At 46.5% G+C, this 18,448-nt stretch overlaps 1 protein-coding gene across 3 annotated transcripts in view; it reads left to right on the top strand.

The window, feature by feature from the left end:
• SEZ6L (seizure related 6 homolog like) overlaps window positions 1-18,448 on the top strand; it is a 162,869-nt gene that overhangs the window by 128,193 nt on the left and 16,228 nt on the right. For all 3 annotated transcript variants that reach the window (XM_066370631.1, XM_066370629.1, XM_066370628.1), the window contains exons 10-12: window positions 7,976-8,172; window positions 12,555-12,749; window positions 15,362-15,553. In XM_066370631.1, coding sequence (XP_066226728.1) covers window positions 7,976-8,172; window positions 12,555-12,749; window positions 15,362-15,553 — 584 coding nt within the window. The remainder of the gene's footprint in view (window positions 1-7,975; window positions 8,173-12,554; window positions 12,750-15,361; window positions 15,554-18,448) is intronic.

Here is an 18,448-nt window from a genome sequence, read left to right as displayed (position 1 = left end):
CTGGGCCCCGCACCCCTACCCCGTGCGGGGTGGGGGGGGGGGAGGAAATAGCCATCTCCACCTTGCTTGGGTTTACACTGCTCTCTACTGGCCAAGATAAGAATTGCTTCCCTAGGAAAGAGCCTGCTAATCTGTCAGATGCAAATTTGCATTCTATTCTCTCACCTCTTTGGCTGTTTCTACCTTAGTGGAAAGCAACAATGAGGGTCCCTCAGGCTTTTTTTTTAATCTGTTTCTGAAAAAGTAATACATGCACATGGTTCAAAAGGGTTTATTGTGAAAATTGTTTCCCAACATTCCCCGCCAGAGCCCCCTCCCCAATTCCCCTTCTGCAAGGCAACTGCTAGAATTAGCTTCTTCTGTTATCTTCTCTAGACTCTGTAAATATTTCAAAAACTATAACAGAAATCTCATATATACCAAAATAAAGCCACCCAGACTAAGTAACCAGTTTAACACTGATTTTATTACATACTCTGTTATACACGATCAATAATGGCAACAGAACAAAAACGAATTTAATTGTTACCAAGAGATATATAATATTTGAGAGGCATAATCTCTTTTTAATTGCTTATCCTTTGTTTTTTAATTTTTCTTTTTTTTTTTTGTTGAATTTATTGGGGTGACATTGGTTAATAAAATTATACAGGTTTCAATTCTATAATACATCATCTTTATATTGTATTGTGTATTCACCACCCCAAGTCGAGTCTGGGAGACAAAAATCTTTTTAAAACAGGCAGTATGCAGAGAAAAGGAACATTACCGTGGAGGCTCTGTGTATGAGCAAATCACAGAAGACTGGAACTAAAAGGATAATGGGGGTTACCCAGGTTTAGACAGGGAAGGGAGCTATTCAGGCCAGAGGGAACGGCATGTGCAAAGCCCCAGAGGTATTCCTACATACTTTGGAGAGATTGACAAGTAATTCAGCCTGGCTGGAATGTGAAATATCGGGTAGGAAGAGATAGTGAGAGGTACAAACACTGGATACACAGAGCCTTGAAGTGAGGATCAAAAGTTTGTGCTTTACCCTGAGATTGGGTGCACTTTGTTTTTTGTTTTTTTAGTTCAGGTGAAATTCACATGATATAACAGTAACTATTAACATATACAAATAAGTGGCATTTGATAAATTCACAGTGTCATAAAACCAACACTTCTCTCTGGTTCCAGAACGCTTTCATCATCCCTCAAACTAACCCCACATCTATCAGTCATTCTCCATTCCTTCCCACCCTGTTCCCCAGCCCTGGGTAGCCACCAAGTGGCTTTCTGTCTCTATGGACTTACCTTTTCTGGATATTTATTATGAATGGAATCACATAAAGTGTGGCATTTTACAACTAGCTTTTTCCCCGTAGCATAAAGTGTTAAAGGTTCATCCGTGTTGCAGCGTGTGTCAGGACTTTTTCCTTCTTCATGGCTGCATAATATTCCCTCATGTAGGTAGACCACATGTTGCTTATCCATTCATTCACTGAGTGAAGGGGTCGTATTTGTGCCTCAGAAGGTGCTGCTGATGGGAGAGAGATGGGGTCAGGCAAGGATGGAGTCAGCAGGCAATGCTGTCCCACAGTCCAACTGAAAAATGATGGAGAAGGTGATGGCAGTGACTGGGGGCAAAGGGGTGGACTGTAGTGTCAAAGGAGACACAGAAGCTGAGGTCTGCCAGCAGGAGCTCGGGACCATGTGCCCACAGAGAGCCTTTCCCTCTGGCAGCGAAGAGGAGCTGGAGCAGACAGGGGCTGGCCTTGGAGAGCTCTGTTTTTCTGTGGAACTCTTCCATATCAAACCCACCTGCCCTCTCCATCACCCCTTTGTTCTGGCATCAAACTGCCATGCTGATGTCTCAGCGCCTCCCCACATTGTGTCTGGCTGACATCTCGCTTCAGCCCTCAGCGGAAAGCCTCGCTCTGCCCTGTGGCCAATCTCTCTGCACTTCAAGCATCTGTCTGCATTGTCATCTTCAGCTGATGCCCTCAGCATCTCAAATACAGCTGGGTGGACAAGTGAAAATACAAGCTTGTCTTCAGATTGGGGGTGTGTGTGTATGTGCGTGAATCACCAGCATTTGTATCACTGGAACCCGTCTATCAAAAGGGGATCAAAAAAATAGATTAAATGTGTTCTTTTCCCCACTGCCCCTTCATGCCCGTTCTCCATTGTTTTTCCTACTCTGGGTGAAAGCTTAGTTTTCATGAGTCTCCTGCTCATAGCAAGTGCGGTTCAGTCTAATAATTATACAGCTCTAACCCTTATTCATTTCACAGCATCACCCCTCTCTCAGCAGGGCTCCTCAGGCTGGCAATTCTGTAGTGAGGAAGGGCCTGGAAGGCTGTTTCTTTCTCGCAGGAAAGAGACTAACTTGTCAGCACCGTTATGTTTTGGAAGATAGAGAATGCTGATTTTATTTGATGTGGGTCCTTGATGTAGGAAGCCTGCTGAGCCTGGCTGCTCCTGACTGAGCCCTCTGCTGGTTCCCCTCCCCCTTTCAGGATGGGAACACTCTTCAGGAGACCCCCAGTGGCTGCCTTTCGTCGGGGTTCACATCTGAGACCCAGGCAACATGAATATCATTTCCACTCTCATCCATGATGGGCAGCTCACTCCCAACACCCCCTTTCCTCTCTTTGCTCTGCCCTGAGGCAGGCAGGCAGCTCCAGGTTGATTTTTATCATTAGTCTTGGCTTAGCCAATGTCAAAGGCAGCCGCTGTTTTTCAAAGCCCAAGATGGCTGCCAAACCATTCAGGGTTGCCTTGAAGACCTCCTCACCCTCCCCATGTCGCCCTCCCCACACCTCCCCTCCCACAGTGACACCCTCCCTGAGGCAGTCTTGCCTACAAGCCTTTTAGATGGCCCAGTGAATGTCTCTTGCCTTCCATAAGCTAGGGCAGGGAACGAGCTCAGATGAGAAGAGCTGGCTAGATGGTATCAGCAGTTACCATTGGTGCCCTGTATGGGCCCTCTGGCACCTGCCCTCTGTACCCATGATGACTTCCCATTGGAAGTCTCTCCACCTGAAGTCTTCCTCTGCTGCCACGTGGGCAGGCCGGAAGTGCCAGAGGGTTAGCACCCCTCAGAGTAGCCCTCAGCCAGGGAGGGGTGGGAGTTGGAGGATACATGGCACAGCTCCCTCTCCCCCCCACAGTGGAACTCACCTGTCAATGCACCACACAGCAGCTCCTTCCCTTCCTCTCTGTCACTTCCCCACCAGTGCTGCCTGGGGTTGCCTCCCAGATAACTAAACTCCAAGGGACAGTCACATCTTTGCTCAGGTTCTGCATCTAAGGAACCCAATCTCAATCAATAGTCATGTCTATCCCTTTAAAAAGTAGGAAAGTTCAGCACCTGGTGGCTTGTTCTTACCTTGGGGGAACCTCTGCTTAAATTCCAGGACATCAAAAGTTGCACTTAATACTCTGTTACACACTGTTTGCAAAATGCATTCATATAAGTCATGGTTTTTTCAACCTTAGAACTATTGACGTGTTGGACCAGATAATTATTTGTTGTGCAAGGCTATCTTGTGCATTTCAAGATTAGTAGTATCCCTGACATCAACTCACCAGTATAAACCCCCTGGCTGGGACAACCATGTCTCTAGACATTGCCAAATGTCTCCTGGGAGGCAAAACCACTCCTAGTCAAGGTCCACTGACATAAGTCATCTCATGTCATTTGGCATAAACAGCAGTCCAAAGATAGGATGATGATGATGATGATGACGGTGATGATGATGATGTTGATGGTGGTGATGATGTTGATGATGATGGTGATGATGTTGATGATGATGGTGATGATGTTGATGATGATGGTGATGATGTTGATGATGGTGATGAAGTTGATGGTGGTGATGATGTTGATGATGATGATGGTGATGATGATGTGATGAAGGTGGTGGTGGTGCCTAGAATAACATTGCAACATGACATAATGTTCAACTGACTTGACTAAGCTTACTCAGGTGCTGTCAGTGAACTTGGATTTTTATCCCAGACCTTCTGCATGCCTTACCTCACTCCAAAAGGCCATGATATTGACTGGAAATATTAACCTCAATTCACAAAGAGCTTTAGAAAAACCACATATCTTTTATGAAAGAATCAGAGCCAAGAATCAAGCTAAAGCTTCTGTTCTTTCCAGCAAACTGCTCCTTCCCGTTTTACAAAAAACAAAGAATTGTGCTAGGATTTAAAACAAAAGCTATTTTTCACCCTTGAGGATGCTTCTGTTAACTGTGAACAGCACCAGATGTTAGACCTTGGTCCTTGAGTTTTGGCTAAGAAGGAATTCAGAGCCAGGATTCAAATACAAGCGAAAGCTTATTTAGAAAGTCACAGGGGTAGAAGAAGTGAGCTGTGGAAGCAGTGAGCCAGCTGGGCTGCGTGGGCTCAGGAAGCAAGTTACAGAGGCAGAAGAAGGGCCCTTGGAGCTCAGGAGAAAGAAAGGCAGAGAAAATGTGCCTGAGGGAAGGAGCGAAAGAGGCACTGGTGTGCTCCAGGGAGAGAGAGAGTTCTTTGTTTTGAGGGGTTTTATCTGGAGTTCTCAGGGGAGGATCGCAATAGAATATTCGTCAGCTTCCCAGGTGTGTCCTTTCAGGGTAGTGGTCTCTATTGATTGGTCAGCGCCAGGGCAGGGTCTCAGCTGGTCCTGATGCCAGCCATGGCATCACCCTGCCTGACCTCTCTGCTTTTCTGGTCCTGGAGCTGAAGCACAACAGAGGTCTATATGGTATCCCTAGTTTGGCCAAAACTTTTGTCTCTGTGGTCAACAGACCCCAGGCTTTGTTCCTAAGATTATTTGATGTGGGTCAGAACCTCATTGTCCTGAGGGCTTAATGCTTAAGGGAGTGGTCATGCAAGGGTGTGTTTGGGAGTCTAATGAGACTTTTCTCCAACGCCCCTTGTCCCCCCTCTCAGGGAAGGTCACGTGACTAGCAGCCTGCCAGGCCAGGAAAGGTCAGGGAAGGCCCGACCCGAATGACCAGTGATACGAAAGGTTAGGGGCTCTCCACCGCAGGACCAGCGATAAGCTAGGAGAGGAAAGGTCACCTTGGGAATGAGGCCCCACACTGTTGCTAGACCCCTGGGGCTTTCTGGCCCAGGTGACCTCAGTCCTTGGCCTGTCGTCCCTACTCTGCTCACCTGTCTAACTGCCCACTATACGGCTTCTATTGCATTCAGACCATCAAAGTGAATGATAGAATAAAGCCAACTGGCGTGCTGTCTGGAACCCACTCTTAACCAGGGGGTCGGCTGTGAAGTCGGCTTAAGGAATATCTGCCCTCTTCCATGTTTCACACGAGCCTAATCCAGCGACTCATGAGCGACTGATGTTTTCATGGTGTGTAAAGTTAAAAGGCTGTCCCCTACCATAGGTGGAGAGCTGACATCGGCCCCGCCGTGGCTGTTTCAGATAACCCCTCCGGCAGGCACTTTCACAGCACAGCATTTACTGAACAACTACTGTGTACAAGAGAAGGAGGCAACTCCAGAATTCCAGGGCAACAGGGGTTTCAGAGGCTGTAGCCTAAATGGAAACTGGCCAGGGGTAGGAGGGGTCTAGGGGCCTGGTCTTGAAGCCATGTGTGCAAAGCAAGCCGACAGCTTTTATCAGGAGGGGATGTGTTTTCGGGTGGTGCCAGGGAAGCTGATGGAGATTACGGGGGCAGTTAGGGTCTCCCTAGGTCACCCTTTGGGACAAGTTTACACAAGGCATTGTTGGAGATTCCGTGGAAGACATTGTGGTGAGTGAAATACGTTCCCAGGCCTCTGGAAATAAATCCTCGGCTGCAGACCTTGTGATCCTGTTGTTTCGCTCTTGCTGATTGAAACACCAACAGGCGTGGTTTCCACCCCTTCTCCCCGCTCCCAGATGGGCAGCAATCACTGCCCAAGTTGGGTGAAGCTATCAGGAGGGGAGGGCGACTATCAGTCTGCGGTTTGTTCCAGAGACTTCACTTGGGGCCTTGCCTGGTGGTGAATTGCTCAGTCAAGAGACTCCTAATAAAAACCCTTCACTGTCTCCCATTCCCGGCTCAGTGACATCCAAACACCCAGGCCCTCTAAGCCCTTCGTTGTCTGACTCCCACCACTCTCTCTGGGTTACCGTGTCTATACCCGCATCCACACATGCTGACCACCAGGCAAGTTCCTTCAGGAGCCATGACAGCTCTCTCTTTCTCCCTCTGCCTGGGGCTTTGCTTTCTCCCCAAGTCTCTGCTTAACTGCCTCGCATTCTTTTACTCTTAAGGAATAGCAGCATCACTTCCTCCAGGGAGGCCTCCATGATGCCACCATTCTGACTTGATGCCCTCCACTACACTTACCTTGATCATAACCCCTACTGCAATCCCTGACTCACTAGCCTAAATATACCGCTGCTCTGTGACTCTTCGTGTCTTCAGAGCACAATAGAGTGCCTGGCATATAGTAGGTGCTCAAAAATATTAGGGAGAAGGACACAAGAAAAGGAGAAAGATGAAAGAGAGAAAAGGAAGTGAGAGATAAGAGAAAGGAAAGATACATGTTAATATCTATCCATGATTGAGGCACACTAGCATTCTTTCTATCAGAGATCAATTCTATCAGTCTGCCTAATGTGGCACATTTCTGTGGCATATTGAAGTGCTTTCTGGATTATTATCTGTCCTTTGCAATCCAAATAGTGTCTTTTAAGGCACTTTCTCAAACTCCAGTATTTGAAAATGTGTCCTTCTAGAATGCTATGAATAATGATAGCAGGCTTGAGCATCCCACCCTCTAAAGACAACAGACACCCAGGTTGATTTTAAGGAAGTATCCCCCACCCCCACCCCCAGTAAATGGAAGGACCCCTTCACCTTCCACAGAAATGCAAGTGATAAGTAGCTGACAGTCAGCTTGTTCTGGTCAAAAGAGAGTGAAAGACCCAGGCCACACCCCCAGCCTGTGGCCCTGTACCCAACATTTAGTTTCACCCACAAAACGATTGTTGATGAGGAGGGTGTTTGGGCTAATAAGTCTGTAAAATCTCTATTTTCTGGTTTTGCTCATTTTTATTGTGAAAAATGGTGCTGCCCATGTGAATGGCCATCACCCAGGTGATACAGCTAATTACCTTTCTGCTTGGGAAGGGGCTTGGTTATGCTGATGTGTGCTGGAGGAGGGATTTTCCTGCCGAAAAGTTTTAAAAGGAGGAGCTAGGAGGCCATTTTGGAGAGGAGACCATGTTGTTGCAGGGCAGGGAGGCCAGGTGGCCGTAAAGGAGGCGGGGAGCAAGATGGCGGGCAGCTGAAGGGGAACAGAGGTGGGGCCTTTGATTCTAGGAAAACTTGGATGAGTCAGTGGCTTTGGGAGCCCTGAATGGAAAGGGAAGTGTTTTCCCGCTGTGTGTATTTACTCGCCAGCCGAGTGTGAGGCTAGATACAGGGGTCCCCAAACTTTTTACAGAGGGGGCCAGTTCACTGTCCCTCAGACTGTCAGAGGACCGCCACATACAGTGCTCCTCTCACTGACCACCAATGAAAGAGGTGCCCCTTCCAGAAATGCGTGGGGGGGGTGGATAAATGGCCTCAGGGGGCCGCATGCGTTGCGCGGGCTGTAATTTGGGGATGCCTGGAGCCGCTAGAATAAAGCTAATGGCCCACCAGTTCTTGGCTCTGCAGTTTCATTACCGTCTATCTGAATCAAATGTGAACCTGCACGAGCCAGGCGGCTGTAACGGAGGCCGTGACTACTGGCCATACAGGGGGTCTTGAAGGCGATACTACGCCATGCAGGGAAGACCATCTTATGAATGAGTCTTCAATCCAAGCCACCCATGAGCCTGTGTGCCAGGCTTGGAGGAAGGCTCAGCATGTCCTGATCACATTTAGACCTGACACCTAGTAGGTCTCAAAAAGTTGTATGTTGCCTGAAAAAATAAATCAAAAGCTTGTTGAATGCCCCTGACTTTGCTTTGCAACGCCTCCTTGTTTCTTCCCCTAAGCCTGAACCTGAGCAACAGTGACATCCTGACCATCTACGACGGTGACGAGGTCATGCCCCACATCTTGGGGCAGTACCTTGGAAGCAGTGGCCCCCAGAAGTTGTACTCGTCGACGCCAGACCTAACCATCCAGTTCCACTCAGACCCCGCCGGTCTCATCTTTGGGAAGGGCCAGGGATTCATCATGAACTACATAGGTAGGTGTCTCCTCTGGTAAAGTTTTTTCTTTATATTTAGGTACAAGTTAAAACCTAACTTCTTTTGGCATCTAATGGTCGGTGATGCACTCTGAGAGTTCCAATGGACAAGATTCAGCCAGCAATGAGGGGACATGCTGACACCTCCCAGGAACCAAGTTAACATCTTGATTTCCAGATGGAACAGGGAAAAGGATTCCTCTTGCCCGGTCTCCCACCTCTATACCCTGCCCCAGAGACCCTCGGCTGGAGTTAGGTTTGAGGTCTCTGGCTCCTTTTCCCCCTTGGCATAAAGATTTGCTCATCTCAATCTGATATAAAGTGTTCTCTGTGTCACCCCCTCCTCTAAAACACAAGCCACTTCCCTGACCATTGGCTGTGTCCGGAACCTCACACATGTGAAAATAAGTCCTTTTTTTTATTTCCCGCTATTGGACATTTCTCATCCCTGCCAGCTCTACCGGCAACTCTGAGAGAGACCAACATAAGTGTCAATCTTCCCGATGTTTCTCATGGGCCTTTTAAACCTTCATTATGCAGCTAAATAATTTCAGAGTGTTATTGCTGCTGCTTTGAATGGGCTTCCCACTCATCCCCAGGAAGCGCCCTGGGCATAGGAGGGTGGTTCATGCTGGCAGTCCTGCCTTCTGAGGGAGAGTTTCTGGTGGCTTGGCTTCTATCTAAATCCTTAGACTTTTCCCCTTTCCTGGCCAGAAGATGAGGTCAGACTTTTGATCTTCTATCTCCTCTGGTGCCCAAGTCAGTCTTCCAAAACCGCATCCGGCGTGACAGCAGAAATCCGGCTCTGTCCAAGGCTGCCCAAGGTTAACCGGAAAGCCTGGCCAATGTTCATCTTGGCAACATCTTGAAGAGGAGGCACTCTTGTTAATTGAAGCTGAAACTTAGATTTGTGTGACAAGTTGAAGTTGGCAAGCGCCCAGACATATTTACTTTATTTCATCTTCAAAGGCGTTATCTGCATTTCCCAGACAGTTCGATTCACAAAGAAATCTCCTGGCACCTCGTACATGCCAGGCCCTGCGCTAGGCACCAGAGTCTAGGAGTGACTAGACTGCTGTCCCTGCCCTTGAGCTGGCTGCTGAAAACAGGAGAGGGCATCTGTTAACAGGCAATGTCAGGACCATGTGCTGATGCTGCAGGAGAAGCAAGCACATGGGGTTTCAGAGGCCGCTTCCCAGGGGTACACAGCTTGGCCAACAAGGGTAACACACAAAAAAGAGAGACTAGTTCCCTTTGTTCTTATTTCTGTTAAAGAAACACGTGGTTAATTTTGTAGGGAAGATAAATGGGCCTCTTGATTGGAGTTTTTTTGATTGGAGTGTATTTCATTTTGATGCCAATCAATTTCTTGTGACCACTAGTGTTGAAGACCGTGATGAAAAGAATTCAGAGGAGGTAATGTCTGAAGTGAGTGGGAAAGAATGGCGTGATTAATTAGTGATGTCTTCCATGGCATGGGAAAGGAATTTGCTATGGTAGGTCTCATTTTAAGCAGACACAGATGCAATTCCCATTCAGTAGAGGGATCAGATGGAAGGGTCAGGAGTGTCTGTAGTCATCTAGAGATTTCTGAAACTCCTAGACTGATCTCTAGGCCTAAACCTCAGCTCTGCAGGTTCTCAGAACCTTCCATAGGAATGCTCTGAGCTTACATGGTCCTGACATCTCTTAATTCTCCTTTGTATAGACAGAAGCAAATACCCATTCTCATCACTGATTCTTGTGCTTTGCTAGTGTCTTTGGCCAAGTGCATGGGAAGAAAAGGAATAAAAAAACAGAGATGAGCCTGACCTGTGGTGGCGCAGTGGATAAAGCGTTGACCTGGAAATGCTGAGGATAAAGCATTGACCCTGGGCTTGCCTGGTCAAGGCACATATAGGAGTTGATGCTTCCAGCTCCTCCCCCCTTCTCTCTCTCTGTCTCTCCTCTCTCTCCCTCTGTCTCTCTCTCTCCCTCTCTCTCTCCTCTCTAAAAAAAAAACAAGAATAAATAAAATTTAAAAAAAAAAACAGAGATGAGTAAGCAGTGTTTTTCAAAGACATATTGGTCACTTGCATATTTATTCATCTAATCCTAAGATAATAAATTAGCTCTATATTGTAGGTCAACTCCAATCAAATGACAGTGGCCTGGAGTGCTGTGTTGAGGACTGGAAGGTTTCAGCTTGATCCAGTCAATGCTGTGATTGATTGATGTCTGCATTGAGCATAAACTGGTTACGTATGGCATTTATTCAGTGCTTTAGGGTATTTCTTTTGCCCTACAGTGGTGCTGATCATGACCATAAAACTAGAATCAGACTCCCGTTTTCCTAGTGCCTGGCATATGGTAGGTGCTCCCTAAATCTTAGTCCAACAGATCAATGAATTCGTATTATTCATCTTTGTGTTATTGTCATACCCTGCACAGTAATTAGCATTCACACTACCCTTAGGGATAGACAGGCTTGTGATTTGTATCTCCTCTCTATGATTGAGGACAGTGATATTTATTGACATGACTGGAGTCTCACAGCTTCTAAAATAAAAAGGACTAGAAAAGAAGTCCTCCAAATCCTAGGCCAGGTTTCTCATTCTTAACAAAGTTAAGGGCCCCTAGGAACAGATAACCCTAGAACCTACACCTAGCGTGTTTGATGAATATGCAGATTTCCAAATCAGGGTGTCTGGGAATGGAGTCTAAGAACTGCAGAACAAGGAGACCGAGTGACTTAGCCAAGATCACCGAAAGTGTAAACTTTTGGGCTAAGATTTAAGTCAGGTCTCTACTACCTGGTGACAGCAACTGAGTCATCACAAAGGTGATGAATGCCACAGGGAGACAGGGGGTCCCACAGGAATATGTAGCCACATTGTCTCACATTGAAAAGTCAGACAAGCAGACTTGTCTCATCAGAGCCTTTGGCACAAGGCAGACCACATATCCAGTATTTGTCCCCGTTTCTCCCCTTTCATCCATAATTTGAGCAATTGCAGCTGTGTCCTAAATCCAGGGCTTGGCTGATTCCTCAAAGACCTAAAAATAGAAGCTCCTGTTCCCCACCAAGCCATTCCCAAAGCCATCTCCCTCTCCTGACTTCTCATAGACAGCCACGAGACCTCCTTTCCCCAAATAAAACCATGATGATGCCCCAGGAAAGGCCATTGCCTGCTTCTCAGAATGACTTTTCCTGCAGACAGTGGAGGTGCTTTGCTTTTCCCAGAGGCACATAAGAACTGCAAATTAATTATATGGTGTAATTAGCTCTTTCTCAAAATCTGTGCAGTGGGCACTTGGAAGCAAGAATAATAACTGTGGGCTTTGAATTACTACCTTAGTAATGAGGGTTTGCTGAAGAGAAACAAAATTATTCCGGAGGAAGATTCTATGGCAATAAGCTGCAAGGAGCATTTTCTGGAGTGTGGCTCATGTTCACTGATGACATGCAACGCGATTTGAAGAATTCACCAATTATTTTTATTTTCATAGTTAAGCATCGGTCTTCATCTGCATTATAAAAATATATATTACTCATCCATCAAATCTATGGGTTTACAGACATTTTTAAGATGAGGCTGAGTGTATTAGCTACCTATTGCTGTTTAACAAATTACGCTCCAAAATTAGCAAGAAATATTTGTTGTGTTTTCTGTGAGTCGGGAGTTCAGGAGTTAAATTTGGGTAGTTCTGACTCAGAGGTTGTGGTCAAGATATCAGCCAGGGATGCAGTCATCTGAAGGCTCAACTGTGGCTAGCAGCTCCCTTTCCAAAATGGCTCCTTCCTGAGGCTGGCACATCATGCCAATTGTTGGCAGGAGGTCTCAGATTCTCTCCACCTGGATCTCTCCAGAGGGCTGCTTGAGCTTCCTCACAACATGGCGGCTGCTTCCACCAGAGAAAGTGAGACAATAGAGGCAGCAAGGAGAGCAGCCTCAATGACTTTCCCAATGTAGCCTTAGAAGTCACACATCATCACGTCTGCAAATAGCCTCTTACTTAATCACGTTGGCCCTATTTGTTGTGGGCCAGGACTACACCAGAATGTGAATTCCAGGAGGTGAGAATAACTGGGGTTCATCCTGGAAGCTGGCTATGACAGCAAGGCAGGCATGATTACAGTGATGCTGTCCTGAACACAAAGAACTTGAGACACAGAGATAAGTGAATGTGCCCGGTCACACTGCTGGTCAGTAGCAGAGTTGGATTCTGTCCAGTTCTAAATCCTAAAGCCAGCAGTGACCCACGGGAAGAGGTCATTGTAAAATCTTACTATGGAAGAGTTCTTACTGTCTTACAGGGTTTTGAAAGTATGTTTGTCCTCTGACATTCGTGAAACGAAAAGACCACCTCCCTGTTTAATGACAATGTCTTTTTTTTAAAAGAGGTGTCAAGGAATGACTCCTGCTCAGATCTGCCCGAGATCCAGAATGGCTGGAAGACCACCTCACATACGGAACTCATCAGGGGAGCCAGAATCACCTACCAGTGTGACCCCGGCTACGACATCGTGGGAAGCGACACCCTCACCTGCCAATGGGACCTCAGCTGGAGCAGCGACCCCCCATTTTGTGAGAAAAGTAAGCATAGTCAATTTCCTTTCTGGATCAGTGAGTGGTAAATCCCTCGCCTGTTTTTGTTTTGTTTTGGTTTGGTTTGGGGTTTTTTGCATAGATGCAGTGGAATTATTTAATGTAGAATCTGGCATTCCTTCTATTTTACCAACTCATTGGTACTGCTTGCAAATATCATTTTGTAGTCCCAGGGCAGGGATCTCAGATTCAGGTGCCTTCAGAAGCCTGGCAGATAATGTAAATGAGTGAATAGACTTGTGTCAGACAATAGGGAGTGGTGTGGACTGTGGTAAAGGAGACTATACTTAGCCTATATAAAAACGTCATACCAATTCAGGTCTTAAAAATTCCTATGGTGGTCAAGCAAAAGAAATTAAGGTGGAACTTGCCTTGGAGTCCCAATTTGAAACCCCTGTAGTAGGTGGCTGACCTCCTCTAGGCAGCATTCTGTCCGTCTCCTGGTTCCTTCCGTCTGCTCCCCTCAGGAGTATGGGCCACACATGTCTGGTCATAGCTGAGTTCAGTGCCTGGAAAAGGGTAGGAGAAGGAAGTGCTTCTGGTTTCTACACTGATACCTTAGTACTAGGGGAGGAGCTAAACTCCGAGGTGGCTTCTTCCCCTACCCATCTGTCTCCCACCTCCTACGGAAAGCCCTAGTCTGCAGCCCTCTTGCCAGACATCCTTGGTGGTGCTCTGGTAGACCTGGTCAGCATGAATGGAATCACCAATGGCACAATAAGAAGTACAGTCATCCCTCTATATCCACAAGGGGGGATTGGTTCTAAGGGCCCCCATGGACACAAAAATCGTAGAAGGCTCTAGTTCCTTAAGTAAAACAGTGTTGAACAATGCAGACAGTCGGGAAATTAGCAGTTGGTTCAATCTGCAGATTCAAAACCCACGAATACGCACGGTCAACCCTTCTCACTGTGACCAAAGAAAGAGGGTATTGGGGAAAGAGTGTGAGGCTCACATACAATTTCTGCCATAAATATTCTGAGGTCAACCTGACCAGGTGGTGGCACAGTGGATAGAGCGTCGGCCTGGGATTCTGAGGACCCAGGTTTGAAACCCCAAGGTTGCCAACTTGAGCACAGGCTCACCCAGATTGAGTGCAGGGTCCCTGGCTTGAGCGTGGGTTCATAGACATGACCCCATGGTCGCTGGCTTGAACACAAAGTTTGCTGGCTTTGAAGCCCAAGGTCGCTGGCTTGAGCAAGGGGCCACTGGCTCAGCTGAAGCCCCCTAGTCAAGGCACATAGGAGAAAGCAATCAGTGAACAACTAAGGTGCTGCAACAAAGAGTTGAGTCTTCTCATCTCTCTCCCTTCCTGTCTGTCCCTATCTGTCTGTCTCTCTCACTAAAAAATAAATAAAAAATAAATATACATATATGTATTTTGATGTCAAAGGAAATTAATTATCATTGTGGGAAACATGAGAGAACTTGCTAAAAAGCCACAAAATCTGCTACTTAAACAAGTCTGTTTGTTCCACAACAGTATGTGGTATGTGTGCATGTGTTTGTGTGTGTATGTGTGTCATGATAGAAAATAAAAATGGACAGTAAAAAATGTCATGGTTGGTGATGTGAGAGACCAACCCATCATGAATTCATTAACATGATCTACATCATCACATGATCAACATCATTATTATTACATATATTATATACATAATATGTAGAGTAGTATCTGATATTATATAACTTTTCAATGTTGAAAATAATGATTTTTTAAATGTTTTAAATAACTTAAAATTACTCAAATAACAAAGGCTTACTTATTGTAAGAATTTCACTCAAGCTATAGTAAAATTATGAGGTAGAAAGTAAAAATCCTATATAACTTTACTCTCTAGAAATGATGCGACTCTTAAAACGGCATTCTGTATGGTTCTAATTGCATGTGCATGTCTGTGAGTGCCGCACATATACACACATACACATGTATGAATGTGTTTGTAGATGCACATCTATAGATACTCATAGAAATAGCTACAGATACAGATATTTTACCATAACAGGGATCAATTTACACAAACTACCTTGCAACCTTGCAACTGCAATCCAGGAACACGAATATCTTTTTATATCGCACATGTTGTTTACTTCACTCTTTTTTAATTGGTTTATTGTTTTTCCTTTTTTCTGTATTGACTCTTTAATTAAGAAGGAATAGATAGATGCTTGTCTTACTACATTCAAGCACCACAAAGAAAGCCAGGGCCTCCCTCCCTGTGTTCTCCTTGGTGATTGCTCAGGATTTTATGAATGGCCATTCCGTATTTAACTCTTCCCCTGTTAAAGGATTTGCACTGGTCTGGTTTGGTTTGTTTATTTTTACCATTACAAATAACGGGGCGATGTACAACCCTGTACATAGGTCTTTGGGCCCTGGTGCAAACATTTCTATGGGCAAATTCCTAAAAAGTGTTATGACATCCAAATCTCTTTGGCTTTGGCCTATGCTCTTAGCCACCTTTGAGGAACCGGAGATGCATTATCTTTCAAACAAGAGAAGAGCTAAGTCAGGAACCTTTCTAGATCATTCGGTCATTCTCAGGAAACCTGTGCTGGGCAGAGCCCTAACAGCCTGCGGTCTGATCTATCTCACGTAGTTATGTACTGCACCGACCCCGGAGAAGTGGAACACTCGACCCGCTTGATTTCGGACCCCGTGCTGCTGGTGGGCACCACCATCCAGTACACCTGCAACCCGGGCTTCGTGCTGGAAGGGAGCTCGCTTCTGACCTGCTACAGCCGCGAGACCGGCACGCCCATCTGGACGTCCCGCCTACCGCACTGTGTCTGTGAGTCCCGTTCACTGATTTGCTGTGAGCGAGATTGCGCTTCTCTTACCCGCGGAGGCTAAACCTTCTTAAAATGGAGACAATAATGTGACGCTCACAAGGCTATGGGAGGAGGAAGACAGGGACATTTCCTAAAGGATCTGTTTACCGTAAATGTTGTAGCAAGGTGAACTCATTGGCCCAGGTCACACAGCCAGTTAAGAGTGGAGGCCAGGGGTGCACCCAGAGAAGCGGGAGGGGGAGGGGGAGAGATTCCCGCATGCGCATGACGGCCATTCTAGCGCCTGAGGCGGAGGCCATGGAGCCATCCTCAGTGCCTGGGCCAATTCTGCTCCCATGGAGCCTCAGCTGCAAGAGGGGAAAAGAGAGACAGAGAGGAAGGAGAAGGGGAGGGGTGGAGAAGCAGATGGGTGCTTCTCCTGTGTGCCCTGGCTGGGAATCGAACCCGGGACTCCTGCAGGCTGACGCTCTACCACTGAGCCAACCAGCCAGGGCCGACTTGCCTATTTTTTAACTGTGTACAATCAAGCAGTCCACAAGGCACCCAACAGGGTAGATTTAAACTCTATCTGGCCTCGTCCATGTGGAGCCACCAAAGCAAACATTTGGTTAAAAAACAAAACAAGAAAACCTTTTGGGGTTTCTTAACCATAAAAACTCAAAGGCTTCCAGCCCCCAGCACTGTGAGTCCGTGCATTTCTGTTGTCCTAAGCCCTCCAGCGAGTGGCACTTCCTTATGACAGGCTGGGGAGCGAACTCAGCTCCCTCTTCCTCCTAGCCACTTGTAAGGGTGAGGAATTCAAGCTTTGCAGACCCAGACATGAAAAGCTAAAAATAAAAGCTTATCATGTAAAATCTTGAAAGGTGGAGATATCATTTTTAAAAAGAAAAGACACTTCACTAATGAGGCACAGCCTCCGAAGACTCCCGGGGCTGTGCTGCAGCTGGGATTCCGAGAAGCGGGCCTCCCTCCTTCCGGGCTGCCTTTCCCTGAAACCTCAGTGCCAGGCGGGCTGTGCTGCTCAGTGGAGACGGCTTCCATGACACCCATGCTAATGAGTTCACGAGCCAAGCTGGGTGTCAGGAGACTAGCGATCCTCCCAGAAGCCTGAAAAAGAATCCAACGTGGTTCTAGCAACGTTGCAGGCCGGGCAAGGCTGATGGGAGTTGATACGTGAAGCAAGAAGAGGGTCAAATTCTTGCAGCTAGGTGTCCAGATGAGAGGGAGGTTACAGGCTGGGTTCTGGGGGTGTTTTTAAGGATGAAGTTGTCAGACAGAAAGCAGCTTTAAAATTATTTGAAGGGCACCTCTGCTGGTCCGTGCCCTTCCCCAACATGAACACGTTTAACGCACACAAAAGTGCCTGAACAGTACGCGTGTCCACTTAGAAGCAGGCAAAGGAGGCCCAGAGAGGGTGAGTGGCTTTTCTGAGGTCACACAGCAGAGAAGGGGAGATCCCAGGGTTCTCATTCAAGCCTGACAAACCCCAAAAGCACTATGATCCCACCTCATCCCTGCAGTCCCAGCTTCTGGGTGAAACTCTGGTGCTTAATTGTTGACAAAGCTCTCTCACCAATGAGCTCATGATGCAGATTGTATAAGCTCTGGTCACCCACATCTTCTGTTCAGGGTCACTTGATCAAGGCCGTAATCCAGCTGGGATTTAAAACTATGTCTTTTGACTCCTAGTCCACTTACCCCAAGCCACTTCAAGAACAGACAGGTCAGGCATCAGTAGAGGAAGAAGTTTGGGATTCATAGTCAGATGCACCCCTAGCTCTGCTGTGTTACCTAGGGCAAGTAGCTTGCCCTCTTGGGGCCTCAGACGTTTCATCTGAGGGCTGAAAAGGCAGTAATACTCCCTACCAGGCAGTGTTGTTGAAAACAACTCATTTGGTCATTCAGTAAATGCTCCTCTCTGCAGGCACATGCTAGGACAGAGGTTTCCAAACTTTCTCGACTCAAGATAACCTTGGTGTCTCGGAATTTTTTTCTCGATTTCCTAGGCCAAAATACCTAACATTTCTATTTGTTAAGTAGTTCAGTCTGAACAACTTAATAACTAGCTATATCTAGATAACTCAGTAGCTGTTTGCACTTAAGTTGAAAGAAAAGATTCTATTTTTAATTCATTCTTAAATAACTACAGTTACTTCTGCAAGGATATGTGTGCCTTGTGGGGCTCCACCGAAGTTCTCATGCATTAGCACCAGACTGGACCCTGCCACCTTCATCTCCTGTCCCACATTGATTTGGCACAGTTCTTGCCTTTAGCACAGCAACCACAGAATGCCCAGCTTGGCAAATATAAGGCATCATTAAAGGGAATGTAGCTCTATCTCATGTTGAAACTGGGACCTTCCTGGAGCTAGTCCCCACACGTCTGAGAGATATTAGTAGGTCTCCTCAAAATTTTTTTTAAATTTGTGGTGGCATCCTAGGGTACCTTGGTGTACAGTTTGGAAACCATGGTCATAGGCCATGAAAACACAGCAGTGTAGAAACAGACACAATCCATGTTCTCATGGAGCCTGGTCTATTGGAGATGAAGGGAGGAAAAACAAATCTATAAAGAAAACAATGGCTAAATGTCACCTCCTCCAGGAAGGCCTCCCTGACTGCCTAGACTAGGTCACGTTTCTCTCACATACAGTTATAGTTACCAGAGCACTTGCTGTAGCTTATTGAAATGACCTGTTTATATGTTCAGAGAAGCAAATATTTAATTCACTTGCTAGGATTGTATCCAATTAACTTTTGTATCCCTTGGGCCCAGCAGGCTCAAAAGCGTTTGTTACTATTACTGTTGTTGTTATTGTTAGCAATACTAACGTGGCCTTTATTACACCTTGCGGCTTTCTTGCAACTTCCCTTCTTTGATGGCGGCATGGTGA

This window comes from Saccopteryx leptura, chromosome 2 (assembly GCF_036850995.1).
Source record: "Saccopteryx leptura isolate mSacLep1 chromosome 2, mSacLep1_pri_phased_curated, whole genome shotgun sequence".
NCBI classification, from domain to species: Eukaryota; Metazoa; Chordata; class Mammalia; order Chiroptera; family Emballonuridae; genus Saccopteryx; species Saccopteryx leptura.
The sequence above is the reverse complement of the archived record's forward strand: the minus strand, read 5'-3'. Positions and strand labels throughout refer to the sequence as shown.